We start from the raw sequence: 15447 nt of genomic DNA, 5'->3' as shown, positions 1-15447 counted from the left end.
ATAAAATAAAATAGCATAATAGGGCAATATTTTAATGCGACATAGATGTTACAGTAAAGTTGGCGTCTAGAGGTTGTAAACTATGTTTAACGTCTAAAGCAGTTCTGGGGTCTCTAAGGGCGGCAGCAGCGTGGGCCAGCTGTAAGGCACATTCTGGTGGGGCGGAGGGAGGAAGCGTGGTACATTCACGCTCTAAGGCAGTGCTCACACATGTGAGCAATTCTGAGAAGCCCAGTGAAATAGCTGCTCTGCGAAGACGGTTTAATTCCTGGTTGAAAAATAAAGATATTCATATAAAAAGAATACAATAACTCGATGACATGCCAAAAATATTAGATAATAAGACCTTGTGAATAAGATTAAAGGTTTTAAATAAATACAACATTCTCTTAGTAGTTTTAATTATTATTATACATAATATATAAATTATGTCTAGTGCGTAGCTAAGATATAAATAGATAATATATAGCTGTTCCCACTTACTATATAAATAATTAATGCTAAGATTCAAAAGCTATATGTAACTACCTACAAAAAAAAAATCAAATTCGAAAGCCAATTGTTAAGAAGTTATAGCAGAAAAATAAATCTAATTTGCGTCAGTATAAATACAGAATATTTGTTTTCGCTGTACGCACTAACCTTATACAAATGTTGAGTCTTATCAGGTAACTTCCTAGCATGTCGTAATACTTTCTGAACGTCCGCCAACAAAGTGTGTGGTCGCGCCCAAGCGTAACCGGAACCGCCGCTGTATGATCGCCATGAACGAACGGGGAATGTTTCCGCTGATTGTTATTAATTATACATTAAAATTATTATTGTATTTGCAAAAAATAACTATACCTTTTAAATATATACCTTTACCGTTCATATTAGATCATAGTTTCATGGTCAAATACTTTGGGTTACACAGATACAGAATACAGAATATTAAGAATTATCCTATAAGACTGAAACATTATATGAACTAACTTTAAGTACCACTCGCAGGCCACTTCTAAGTATACTTACTAGAGGTGCTATTATCTTCAGAGGGTCCCAATTGATCTAAGGGTCCAAGCCAGGGCGCTGCGGATGCGCTAGGACGCATCACACTCAGCAGCAGACAGGATCTTCTAGCACGGGACACCTCACACCAAGCCGATAAAGTACCCCACCAGTCAACACCCAACTGAACTATTGCTGACATGCCTTCAACCTGATACCATCCAAAACATTAAAGTAAAATTAAAAAACATGTGCTTTTTTTTATAAGAATACTTTAAATGACGATAAATCTAGTTTTTACTAAATTAATTATATATCTAGGATCAAATCAATTTTGTAATAAACTATGATAACTTAGGTAATATAAATTCTAGATTGATTTGACAAGTTCCTTTTTAGCCATTTGAATACAGCTGTTTAATAACAAGGTGTTATACCTTAAGAGCTCCATGTAGTAGAACACAGAAGTTAGGAACTTTGCTCGGGTCGGACATATCATCATCAGTAGAAGTGCCTTCAGAACTGCTACTTTCCTAATAAGATTAATATTTTAATTATTAAGTGTTCGGTAACTATGTTGCAGCTGATTATAAGTTTGTTTCACCTTTGTGGGTGTTTTAGGATCATAGTTTTCACGATGTGGAGCATTACTAGCAACTTGAGCTTGTGGTATAACAAGATGCTTGCTTATTGCTATTGGGGTACCTGAAGAAGTTAATAAAAGTGTTATGTCCACGGGAAGCAATAATACAAATGCCTTACACATAAATTTGCGGCTCACATATAGCTAATATTTTAATGTACTCTAAAAACATGTATAATAATTGCAAATACAGTTCATGCTCTAATACAATAAATACAAACTATCCAAACAGCACAAGATGTACATTGTGATAACAATTTTCAGTTTCCGCACCTAAATCCTGTTGTGTTAAAAATCCAATGACATGCAACTGGTTGGACAAAGTGTATGTAGCGCCTAGACAGTCTTGTGAAGCAGGCTGAGGGGCAGGGAACAGCTGAACCCTGGTCTCCAGTTGTCCACACTTGAGAGTGCACCAGAACTCCTGGTAGTGTTGTTCACAAAGACGAGTCATAGCAGCAATTACCTGGAAATTTGTTATTACAAGTCTCTATACTATCATGAAGAATTTTTATCTAATACATTCAGGAGCACATATTTAAATATCATAATATATAATTAAGGTCATTAGATGACATGGTTTTAACGGATACATAGTAACATTTGCACTTCAATGAATCCTGAAAAACAGATTTTTTAATACATGTTTTCATCAAGATCTTATGAGAACCATTGCTTTCACTATTGCATACTAAGATATTTGTATAGTGGTGTTACATAGCTCAAAACAACTTAACAAAACTACATGGCTGAAACATTCAATAATATTATGAAGAAAGCAATAGAATAATTCTGTTATGTGAGTAATTTGAACTCATGTTATATAATAGAAATAGCTTACTCCAGGTATGTTAAGTTGGTCAGGACAATATATTGAACCTCTGGAAATCGTTACATTTGTATTATTCACGGAATTGCTGGCCAAGTCAACTATTTTCTGATAAAGTGGCATAGCTGAAAATAAAATCATTTTAATTATTACACACCACATGAATGAGAGATAATTAAATTGATCGTCTATAAAAATTCTATTGAGTATAAATTTAAAATGTAAAATGATTTTATATCATGAAAAATATATAAGCATAATACTTGCCATGTTGTAACGAAGTATCATGAGGTGATGCAATTGGTAACACATGAATTTTGCCAGGGTAAGTTGGGGGCAGGGGCAATGCTTTAATAATCCTATTCCTCCCAATAGAACCCACACCACAGCTACCATCAGTGATCTAATAATACAATTAAGATGACCATATGTAATTTTTATTCCCCTTTTAGTTCATTGATTTTGTAACATTTTGCCCGGATCTATGTTTTCTTGCATATACTATTTGATGTTTTAACTAAATAAGTAATGCATTTACAAACTGGGGATTTATTTCCACTTGCCATTATATGGGATAATAGTCAGAAACTATAGTTATAGTTTAATATAAATAAAATATCTTTTCATGTGAAAACTTATTAATATGAGATTTATTTCATTACTAAGACTTTTTAAAAGCTTAATTATACCAGTATTATTTGAACTGCTGTCTGATAACCCCACTCATTTAAAACCAGCTGGTTAACTCCATGAAGAGCAGTTTCTATGCATGTTTTGTCACCTTCTTCTAACGTAGGTAATTTAACGCGAATATTGTCAAATTCTCGAGTAAAGGGAACTGAAACTTTAAAATAAAACTTTTTAGTATAGAAGCAATTTCATAAATGAATTTTTTCACGTCTTACCTTCACATAATGATGAAAATGTTACTAACGCTACATATTCCAGTTTAGCATGGACACATAAATAGTCTAAAAATGTGTTTATAGCAGCGGTCGCTAATGTAAATCGAGTATGAGTCTCAGTAGAATCACTGTTAGGTAAAGGCCTAGACATTGAAAGAGAAACATCCAATAAAATAACTGTGGGCATATTGCTGGCTTAATAATATAAATTACATTTAAATATATTTAAAACACTTTGTATAGTTTTAACACAACCATTTATTTACAATAAAGTGACAATTGTCAGTACTTTATAGTTTTGACATCATTGTTGTTGTCATTTGTCAAATTCACTTAAAAGTCAAACTTTTGTTGAAATGGTTGGTTGTTTTAAACGTGGCCTTCATCCTTGCAACCTCAAGATTTTATTTATTTATTTTTTATGTTGTATGTGATAGTGTTGAGTTAATAGTTAGGCATTTTTTTACTTAAAAACATTACGACCCTTAAAGTTATACTTATGAAGAATTTATAGAAAATAATAATTAACTAAGTGCCAATACGTACGACGAAAGAGTTACCTTCGTAACGGATATAAGGTTAATTTAAAAATATTTGAAAATGTACCTAGTTGATCAAAATGTTATAGAAATTTTTTTAGTGTTTTGAAATTTAATAATAATAATTAAGTATTAAATAAGAAAGTTAAAGAATAATTCCTAAAGAACAAGTTTTATAGTATCGAAACCCTTTAGTTGATTTTCGATAAGGTTATTTTTAAACTTTTATTTTATTTAATAAGGTTTTCAAGGATTATATTACGACACGCACAAATATAAATTAAATAAAAAAATATCTCAATGTACTATCACTTAAAAGATGAAACACTTAATGACAATTTCTAAACATAAGAAAAATAATAATACTATAGAAACTAATGTTAATATTTATAATATTTATATTTAAAATTAATGTTAAAATATTTTTGATTAAAATCAGGACCTGGAGGAAAGTATATTGCTTAGATACTTATCAATTACGATCCAGTGTTTTATTCTAAAAGTTATTGTGTTGAATGACGACAACGTTGCTGACTGCTGTAGCTATTAAATGATTAGTGACTTTGCTGAAAGATAGGAAAGTAAGAGCCAAACAAAGTTCCTCTTAGTGGGAGGCTAAACAGAGTAATGAGTTTACTGGTACATCAACATGGAATCCTAAGGTTCAATCTGCTTAGTATTTGAGGACAATCAATGTTAATTCGAAATATTTTGTAAAGAAGGTTAAAGTCATGTGTAACGTGTTAAATAAGAGATTGCATGTAATAATTTTTTTTAAGGTGGTGTTTTTAGTATACTTTTGGGTAGACATCTTCGGTCAGGAAACAACAAGCAAATGAAACATTTCTAGACTTTTTCCAGCTTTAGAGTTTTGGTGAAGTAATGTAGTCTCCAAACTGTAACGCAAGATTATAGTGTGTTACGTATGTTGTAAGAATAAAACATAGCTTCTTCAAATTTTTTAAAGCTTTAAAAAAGAGATGCAATATGAGGAACAAATTTACGTTTTTTAAAACTGCACACACGGTTACTACAAAATACTTAATCGAAAAGTTTGTCTAGAAACAAAAAATGAGATCGAAAGAAAGATAAAATTGTAAATATGATTTAAGTCAAATATGAAGTACTCGTGTAAGCCCTAGAAATGTTTATTGACAATCTAAAGTACTTGTTACTCCTCTTACGTCGTATGGTCCTCATTCCTGCCACGGGGCTCTCCATACTGATTATCTTTCGAATTACAATACCTTCTTATCTTTACACAACGACGAGCAAGCATTAAGATTTCCCTCAGAATTACGATATTGCATTAGGCTAGAGAGTGCTCTCACTGTAAAATACGAAGAAGACGAAATTTAATCTGCATTTCTCCTAACTTTGTAGTAGTTTAAGGACAATGATATAACAAGCCTAATTATGAATGTGAGTCTGTTAGTTTATACCTTTTACACTTTTAAATATATTACAATGTTATCGGTCAAATTAGCCTAAGAGTTCCCATGTAAACATATATATATATATATATATATATATATATATATAATATACGCGTACTTTCTTAAAAAAAAGTTAATGCGTTTACTTCGAATATATAAGATAATGTTCTTCGCGTCTTATTCGATTGTAAATGTAGACTGTAGAGAGGCCGTTTTTTTGTAATTATAATGAGGGTAGTTTAAACTTCTTCCAAGCAGACTAAGGAATGTGCTACATTTATTAGTTTGTTTATTTTAGAGGTTGATTTTAGTTTCTTGAAAAGTTTTATTACGATACTTGAAATCTTTTTAAATAGGAGTAAGCAGTAAAATATGTTTATCATTCAACATACATTGAAATGTACTGTTATATTATGTGTGCTTATTCTTATAGTTGGTTGAAGAATACTTCGGTACTTATAAACTTGTTATCTTAGTAGTAGGTACATTTGATGAGTTATAAATAAATAAAGAAAATATTTAAATGAAACTAATATATTTCGGATATACTACGCGAATTTTATTATTTTAAAACTACATAACCCCGACGTTTCGGTTACTTTTCAGCAACCGTGATCACATCTCGTCTGCCCGTGTTCATGGTTGCTGAAAATTATTATAAATGTATCTAATATTTTGTACATAATTAAAATGCATGGCCTACTGGATAGTTTGCTTTATACAATCAATAGACGTCAATTCTAGATATAAAATTTTTATAAAAGCCCATTAATGGAAACCAATTTAGAAAATAACAAAATCACTGAAGACATTTCCGACTCGGAAGAATATAGGTTTAGCTATAATTTCATTAACGAGCCATGGGACGATCGTTCAGACAAAAGCAAAATTGGTATCATTACATTGCTTCTCGCTACGTTCCTTGCTATAATGGCTTTAGTTACAAATAATTTACTTCTACATTATAGAGGATTTGATCCTGAGTCACTTTATAGAAATTTTGAAATAGATTGTAATGTTATTAAGGTAGAAGATCATCCTTACGCAGCCCGAATACACTCTATGACTTCCAATGAACTAATATGTGTAGGAGCTGTGATATCACATACGTCAATACTTGCCAATGAGCTATGTTTGAAATCAGGACCTATCCGATTGAGGCTAGGGAGCCCTTTTAAGTAAGTATCGGTTGAAAATAAAATTTAATTTCAATATATTCTTACTTGAATTATCTTTTAGCCCTCGTTGTAAAAAAGGATTCGGAGTAGACTCAATCGAGGTTATTCCACATGAAGGTTTAATAACAAAGTCATTAGTTATTTTAACTACGTTTGAGAACATGGTACATTGTATAAGGACTGTTAAAATAGCAAAAAAGTACGATAAAAAAAAACAATTTGTCATAATTGGAAGACATTTCCGTCGGGGGAAGTCTCTTTCGCTGCAACTTGCCAACTACGACCCCGCATATATAGTGTCAAAGGAACTCTTTCGCAATATAAATCAAAATAAAACAATTTGCGTTCAAAGCATCGGAAAATGTCCAGTGAGGGTCGGTGACCTACTTTTGCAGAGAGGCCAATTATTAGGTCTAGCATCAATGAGCATCTATCAAAGAGAAAAGGCACAAACTGCCTGCTTCGCCAACTTAAGTATCATATATAAAGAAATAAAAATATTAGACCCAACTGTAGAATTTATTTAATTGACTTTATTTCAAAAAACTTCTTAATTGTATACTTTAATATAAATGTTCTTGAATTTCATGTTGCACTTTATTTATTAATATCGTTATTTAATAATAACTATAATAAGTTGTCAGTCCGTCCTTCTGCGGTTATTTGTGCGATATGTTCGTTGGATTATTCTCACTGTTCCAAGATCAACTTCCTCAGGACCTGATAATCCTTTCCAATTGTTTAAAATGAAATAAAGGCCCAGCGCAATAATGAAAACGACTAACGTGAATGTTACAAGACTATTGTCTTTTATAGAAATTTGTCTTAGACTCTGCGTGTCAAAGGTCCATACTGGTAGTGAATTCATGCTCGTTGATACAGCTGTAAAAAAAAAAACAAATTTTAATACACTAGTCTATTGACTTTTTATTGAAAGCAGAATATAAATTCTGTTTTTATTTGGTAACGACGTAATAATAACCTATCAAGCTCTTGTCACTTGAATGATTGGATGTCAGGAAGCGTTGGTTTTTTCCACGGACAAGTCTTTCTCTGAAACCTTCATCCGATTTGGCATGTACAATTAATATGTAAATCGGTCATGTCACAGTGTTTTGCAGCTCACATATTAATGGACACTTGCGTTTGAATTAATTACTTTTTATGAGATTATATTTTAAATATAGTTTTCTGTTTCTTCTAATAGTACTAAGCCATTTGAAAAGGGAAAAAATATTTTATATTTTGAAGACAAACCTTTCTGAAAACTAACAATTTCAAAGTAACATTAAACACGTTTGGAGGAAGCTTTTCTGTTTTACTTTAGATTGATTTTATTGTGAGTTAATGCGTTTATTTTGTCAATTTAAAATTATAGTTGACATTGACTGATGACGATGTAAACACGTCAAATAAATTTTGTTATAAATGCTGAAAGTTTTTATTTGGAACCCATAATGTGTGAAGAGTTGAATTGTGGATACCTAAATACTCATATATTTATATTTCTTTGTATACTCCTGCATATTTCTGTAAGAGTTGTTAAAATTTAATTTAAATTAAATTCAATTTACACCCTTCGCCAAAAATATTGAACACTGCTAACTTCACGTTTCATATGGGTAACACTTACTATTCTATATTAAAATTACTTATATTAGGATTCACTCCTTTACATAAGACGATATGATTAAACAATAGAAAACACGTGTTGTTAGGTAAGGTTTCAACTAGCCTCTAAAAAACATTTAATAACCACTACACTCAAAAAGGCTTCGGAGGCATTCAGAAGACAATATTGATATATGATTGATAAGGCTTATAATTATATTTCCATTACGTCAATATGTATTTTTGTTTTTATGTTTATTTTTCTCTTAATATAAAGTATTTAAGATCCCCTTGACCCGTTTCTTCTTACTTCGGAGAGAGTTTAAACATCAATAGGTATTGTATAAAAATAGATTTATTTCTGAAGTATTTTTACTTATAATTATTGCAGTAGTAGTTCTTTGGAAACATACTTAATAAAATATAATTGTAAATGTACGTGCCTACCGATATTTCAATATTTGTTCGTGCTGAAATCGTTTTAGGTAATTGTAAAAGTCTTACTATTAGAACTAGTATTATATGTATGTGTCAATAAATCACTAACAGAGTATAAGATGTCAAAATTTATAAAAATGGGAAAATTCCATCTCACCAAATCATAAACAAAATCAATTCTATAGTGAGTTTGATATTAAGAGCAAATGACCGTCAATAAAAATATTAATAGCTTCATAAAAAACAAAAGAATACATGAAATATTAAGGGCGCATATAATTTAATTTCTTAGTTGATTGCTTCATTTGTTATTCAGTTTTATGTATGAGAATAATTTCAGTAAATTTTTACCGAGAATTTGAGAAATAGTTATGCAAAATGATCGTCCTTATCGCAAAATTCTTGAGGTACCGTTGCTTATTAAGATACAAGGTCTATTACGGATCCATGTACTGTTTATTCGTCAGTAAGTAACGAATCCATTAGAAATAATTCAATGACAAACAGAGAAAAAGGTGATACCAACAGTAAAAATTTTTAAATTGAAGTTGATACAAAAATATACGCTTTACGTATTTTCAGGGAAAAGCTGCAGGATATTAAAGTATGAAATAATTCAGAGAATTAAAAATTTTAATGTTAAAGGCGCTATTTATATTTAAAAATTAAGCATTTAATTAAATATTTTTATTGTAATCAATTTTTGTCGTTGCTCAAGAAATATCCTACAGAAGAATGAGAACGGAGATAAATTGACTCCTTTTCACGTATTCCGCCTTGTGAGCATATTAAAAAAAATGTTGCTTTAAATTATTAAGACAAGTTAGATTTCTAGCTTTTTTATAACTATAAATCATTTTTAAAGAGTGTTTCACGTCAAATTGAAGTTACACAAAAAAATATTAATGATTTCATAGTAAGCTTACTTGTTTCAGTTACATTTGTACATATGATGGAGCAAAACAGTTGATTTATGTTCGAAGGGATACATTTTAATGAAAAAAGAGTACTAATGAGTTTCAGGGTGAGCTGTCGAAAAATTTTGTACCCCCACCATGAATTTGACTTTCAATCTAAACACACTGTTTCCAGTTATTAATTAATATATTTTCTCAAATCTTCATATCACTTTACGCGGAAACTGATAACTATCTGTTACAATGTAATCTCGTGGTAAGGGAAGGTACTGTCATTAAATATTTGTTTTAAAAAATACAATGTTTACGTTTTTTTTTACGTAGACAATATTTATTTTCATCATAATTATCCTCTTTGCATGTTATAGACGGAAAAAAAAAAATGTATTTTAGAAATTATCATACTTTTGGTATAAAATAATTATGAAACGATGTCATTATTGCGAAATCATTCTCATAATTATATTAATCGTGTTGAGTGAACATCTAAATAAAGATAACTACATTGAAATTTAAATAATATTTTCCTTTCAAAGTAACTATTTACTAGTTCTGTAAATATATTAAGTGTGTCTGTATATTATGAAGATTAATTAATTATCTGTTTATTTTATTTATTGGGATATTGTTTATTATATTCATAACCTACATTTATGCGAGAAGATCTGAGCGAAAGTGCTAGTATTCATTCATTCTGTTAACATCAAGTGTCACTTTAAAATCATGTTGGTAAAGGATTTAATTAGATTGTCAAATTACCTTGACATTAGCACTACAATTGTAAACAGCTGATAATAAATATAATATAATATTAATTAACATAAGATATATTAATAAACCTAACTGTTATAGTTTTTGTCAAAGATACTATGTTTCTATTATTCAATACATTAAGTAAGTAAACAGGTTTTTTTATTTATATTGACTTGATGAAGTTATTTGTGCAAAGTAATAAAAGCCCTTTAAAAACTTTCGCCTCAGCTAAGATATCTGTCTTTCTTTATTGTTATAATTATATTTACCTGCTTAGTTACTTTCAATAAGAAAAATCCGAATACCATTATTTTGTCTTTATTAATTATTGTTGTTATATGATGATGACATAATAGATATATATTTTAAGCAAGTAATTTGGGAATTATTATTTCGGATAAAAATTTATTAGTGGGTATGTATATGTAGTTAAGAATTGTTTTCACGGATCTATCTCAATTGACTTTAAAAATCAATTAGACAGATATATATACACCTGAGACACCCTGTTTGATACACAAAAAGTTGGACATTTTTTTCATTGATGTGGGAAAACTAAAGAAAATTAATCATTTTATTTAAATCTGTGTAAGTTCTCGTGGAAGCTTACTTAAACGTCTTTAGTAACCAACTCTTATGACTGAATAAGCATAGTAAATTTGTATTATTTATAATACAAAAGTAGTTCTCATATAGTTCAATGACTTGTTCGTGTTGATTCACGACAATCTGCATTCTCGCACGTATGTCGCGGAACCTTTAGACCTTGAGAGTTCAATGTCGATTTTCGTAAACTGTCAATCGATATTCATGTTGTCGCAAACTAAAGTTACCACTTCCTTAACAGTTTATGTAATGTTGTTACCGGTAAATAATTTAATTATTTCTTGTTTTGTTGGTACACTGTTTTATTCATTAAAAAATGTGTACATGTAGAACAAATCCTTTTTTTTAATCTTTTAAATTGACACAAAGAATAGAGATGTAGCAGCCGAAATAAATTCAAACATACTCTATGCCACTTCGTGACTTTACATTTTACCAGACGATTTTAATGTATCGTATCTCAGTTGGGCGTGGAATTGAATTTCTAACCAAACATGTGATAAATAAACTTTGAGCTGGAAACGTCAAGGTTCAACTTTTTATATCATATTAAATTGTATAATTTTTAAAATATATGTCAGCGAGTATTTACATTAGTATTATATAATGTATGAAAATATAATATAATGATTTCTTTATTAAAATTACTCGTAAAGTAGAAGGGGAAATATGAATATCCAATCCCGAGGGAACCAAAAAGTTGGAATGATGTTTTGCCAATACAATAAACATTTCTCATGAAAACTAATGTGATCATATTTTAGCCATTAAACTTACGAATCTCAACTTACAGTACGAGCTACACATATACATTAGAGTATGAGTGTTTAGTATGATATGATAAAATTACTATACGTATTTTTTAAACTTTTAATTGTTCAAATCTATAATATAATTCAGATCTAAAAGATTACATTTAGTTCGAAGCAGATAAATAGGTGCCATGTTTATTCATCGTGTAATTGGAACTGAAAAGTCAACACGTCATTAGTTTGTGGTAGAAAATTAATGAATTATAACTATTATTATATATAGGTTATGTTTGACATGACTGATTGTATTAAACGCTTACTGTGATGGTCTTAAATACGTCTGATAATATGTTATGTGTTAAATAATAATTAACAGCCAGTTGCATACTTTTAATTAAAGTCCATCTATTTATTTGATCATAGATACGAAATTCAAAAGCAGCAAAGGATAAAATGACATCACAGACTCGCCTTTGACAAAATATTGCTCTTCTCACTACAAATGAGCTTTCGCGCAATTTAAATCTTAACCAGGATACTATCTTGCCGGGGAAAAAGCTTTTAAAGTATAAATTTCTTATAAGTATGAACAAAAAAACTATGACTAAGGGTATGTTAAAAGAATTATCTATAATTTAGTTAATATTTTATTACACATTATTTGTTGCTCTTTTGAATGTAAATTTTAGACTCACAAAATTTAAGTGTGCTTAAAAAAATAATGGGAAGTACAAAATATTATTCGGTTTTATACATTTTGAATAAGAATATAAAAAAAAAAACAGGTGCACCTGTGACAATTTTTTTTTTATACAATAAGGCCTATACAACATTTAATGAGCCAGAAAATAAGTAGGATAAACATATAGGAGTATTATTCGCGATGTCATAAATTTTATGTTATTAAAGCTTATGTTATCCTCACTTACTTTATGGTCGTCTTGATCTCAACAGGTTCCAGAGCTCGTAATGCACTGTAAACATTTTACTGCCTACAAATCGTTACGTTTGCCCTGTTAACTCGGCTGACTGTGTCACAGGCGTTGATTAATAAGTTTATATGAAGGCACATTGACGGCTTCTAAAGCTTTTATTCGGTTACATTTCTTGACGTGTAAGCGATGACATCTTTCTCCGTTGAGTTGATTTCTGAAAAACATTTTGTTTTATATGATATAAAGGTTTATTTTGAACATTATTGATGAGACGAGCTTTTCTTATCGTTGTTAATGTATTTCATTGGAATATTAAATTTATAGGATCAAATGAGATGACGTACAAATATTTTTTTGTGGAATTTTATACAACTAGTGTTAAATATGTAAGCACTGTTTTTATCAAACTTCGGCTAGACTTATATGAAATAATATATTCTGGAAATATTTTTAAAGTAATTTTTAACTCAACACAACAAATTCAGTAGTTTAAGGCGTATACGATATAGATACATACCGGGAGTGATCAAAGCAACATGCCTCTGAATGCTGATTTTATGTACATTTAAATAGGATTAGATACAACGTGTTTGTGGATATCGTTATCAAGAAATACGGCTGTCTTCAATAAAATCAAGAAGACTGAAATTTTTTTTTGGGTGTGAACAAGAAAGAAAAATATTGTTTTAAATATAAAGTCATGAACAGATATCTGCACTCCTCCGACCTGCGGGACACATAAGCCAATAGGGATAACAGTATTAAATCGAAAAAAAACATGTTCCAAGTCTAAAATCGTTACTTTAATTTTGGCTGATATTACTGAGTTAAAATATGTATATGTATATACCTTTACTTGGATTAGTAGGAGGAGTTTGGACAGTGGAGATGAGCGTTCAACGCGCGTTGGATAGGGGCCCCTTAAACCTACATCTGGGTCGCAATTCCCAGGCACTATTGAAGCTCCTTTCCTTGCAATGCGATGGACCCAGCACCCGCACGGTGAATCTATGGAATGCTGAGAGGTCTCATATCAGATTTTTGTACGAATCAGGAAATTATTTGAGATAGAAAGACAAACATTCGTATCTTACAAAATAATAGGCTGAGCAAAATATAAAAATGAATTGGTTTTGAATTAGCTATCCAAAAATAAATTCCAATATTACTAATATTTTATATTTAATCCCAATTAATATGAGAGATCAATCATTACTAGAGCTCATATATTTATGTTCAGACATTAATCTATTGTAACAATGGATCACAGGTAGCGCGTATTCATTAGGAAAGGTAAGGATATTTTTATTTGGATGAAAATTTGGGGTTCGTATTGTAAACGGATACAATATGGACGCGACTTCAACTGACTTATACGTATACAGCCTATAGAAGAAAAATGTTAAATAATAAAAATTGAAACAAGAAAAGAACCTTATAAAAAAAAAATTTTTTCAGAAAATCAATGGCATGATTGGCGATTTCAAATTCAATTTTAACCTCAGTATTAACATTGATTATTTATTTTAGATGAAAGAAATCTTTTATCGGTTATTTTAATATACATTTAGATCCAATTAATAATTATAGCAAGATCAAAATCTTTCATATAAAGATGTTGATTTGATAAAGACAAATAGTTATAGATATTTTTTTATCATAATTCAAACTTTCGATAAGTTCTGTTAGATTAAACTAAGTTGTAGAGCTATAAATTGAAGTTAACTACTAAAGAGACTTCGGAGAGACGTACATAATGATAGTTGAAGTTCTAATCATATGAATTGTAAGAGATCATTTAAAACGTCAGACTAATGGTTCCTTCGTGAGCTCTGTTTTAAAATCAGACTAACGTTTTGAAGAAATTTCCAATGACAGAGAATTAATTTAATGAGATTTGTTTTCTGACTGATGTGGAAACAAATTTATATCAGTTTTTATTTTAATGCCATGCAAGATTTTCGCGTGTATTCATTTAAATAAAACCAATAGTTTCGGATTACTACGCGTCATTATATTACATATTTTAAAATGAAAAATTTTTCATCTCGTCTGCCGTGATCACGTTTCCTGCAAAGTAACCGAAACGTCGGGAGTGTGTAGTTATAAAATAATAAAATAACACGTAGCAATCCTAAAATATTACTTTTATTTAAGTTTCTATATTATTTGCAAAATTAAACTAATATAAAAGTTGAAGTCAACTAAACATTACGATAAATACTCTTCTATTAATTATTATTAAATAAAAATTTTCATTACATTAATTCAATTTAATTTAAGAATCAAGTTTAGACTAGGTCCTTTTTACACCAATTACTTCTTTGAATTTCTAAACCCATATTATCACACTATAAAGTGTTTAAATCGATTTTCATATGCTTTATTCCGAGTAAAATAGAGATATTCTCTCTACTCGATTAGCTATAAGCTAACAGTAATAGCGTGACTGGATGCATTTTAAATTGAAGATCACATTTTGAAGTGACATCTTAAAATCAATCTTAGAGACTTTAGTTAATAAAGACTTCGTCACTTTAGCGTTAGCGTAATTTATTTAAACAACTAGCAATTATGTTTATATTAAACAAGATTTAATGTTTAAAAAGAATTATATGTATTTTCTTCTGTGTGACAGTTACACCAGTCTTAAAAAAAGTACATGTATTTAATAAAGACATTTATATTTAATACGAATTCATTATAATCGAGTTATAATATCGATATTTAAAATTAACCGACATCCACGTATTAAATGTTTATTTCATATTTGTACCTCCTGTGTATGAAACGAATCCTCTGACACGCGTCCTTTCTGAGTGTACCTCGGAAACATCGACCAATTAAAATTATATCAGAATATTTTAATACATATTCGAATTGCGTAATAAAAAATGATGAAGGCAGTCATTGAG

General features: G+C 29.8%; 2 protein-coding genes and 1 long non-coding RNA gene across 3 annotated transcripts; 1 reads left to right on the top strand and 2 right to left on the bottom strand.

Annotated features, from left to right (window-relative positions):
• Positions 1-18: 18 nt before the first annotated feature.
• Positions 19-3654, bottom strand: LOC116767715 (integrator complex subunit 14). Its single transcript, XM_032658173.2, has 10 exons — positions 3368-3654; positions 3152-3306; positions 2730-2865; positions 2475-2587; positions 1907-2099; positions 1595-1695; positions 1428-1523; positions 1015-1201; positions 643-788; positions 19-268 (listed from the first exon to the last, which is right to left on the bottom strand). The coding sequence occupies exons 1-10, from the start codon at positions 3552-3554 to the stop codon at positions 32-34; spliced, it is 1551 nt and encodes a 516-aa protein (XP_032514064.2). The 5' UTR covers positions 3555-3654; the 3' UTR covers positions 19-31.
• Positions 3655-6074: 2420 nt separating this feature from the next.
• On the top strand, positions 6075-7102 carry LOC116767326 (uncharacterized). Its single transcript, XM_032657596.2, has 2 exons — positions 6075-6520; positions 6582-7102. Exons 1-2 carry the CDS (start codon positions 6114-6116, stop codon positions 7045-7047), a joined length of 873 nt encoding a protein of 290 aa, XP_032513487.1. The 5' UTR covers positions 6075-6113; the 3' UTR covers positions 7048-7102.
• Positions 7027-7919, bottom strand: LOC116767334 (uncharacterized). Its single transcript, XR_004353303.2, has 2 exons — positions 7503-7919; positions 7027-7402 (listed from the first exon to the last, which is right to left on the bottom strand). It is a non-coding gene; the product is annotated as an uncharacterized LOC116767334 (long non-coding RNA).
• Between the last annotated feature and the right edge of the window lie 7528 nt (positions 7920-15447).

Source organism: Danaus plexippus (genome assembly GCF_018135715.1).
Source record: "Danaus plexippus chromosome 3 unlocalized genomic scaffold, MEX_DaPlex mxdp_30, whole genome shotgun sequence".
Classification (NCBI taxonomy): Eukaryota; Metazoa; Arthropoda; class Insecta; order Lepidoptera; family Nymphalidae; genus Danaus; species Danaus plexippus.
This window is presented reverse-complemented; position numbering and strand designations above follow the sequence as displayed.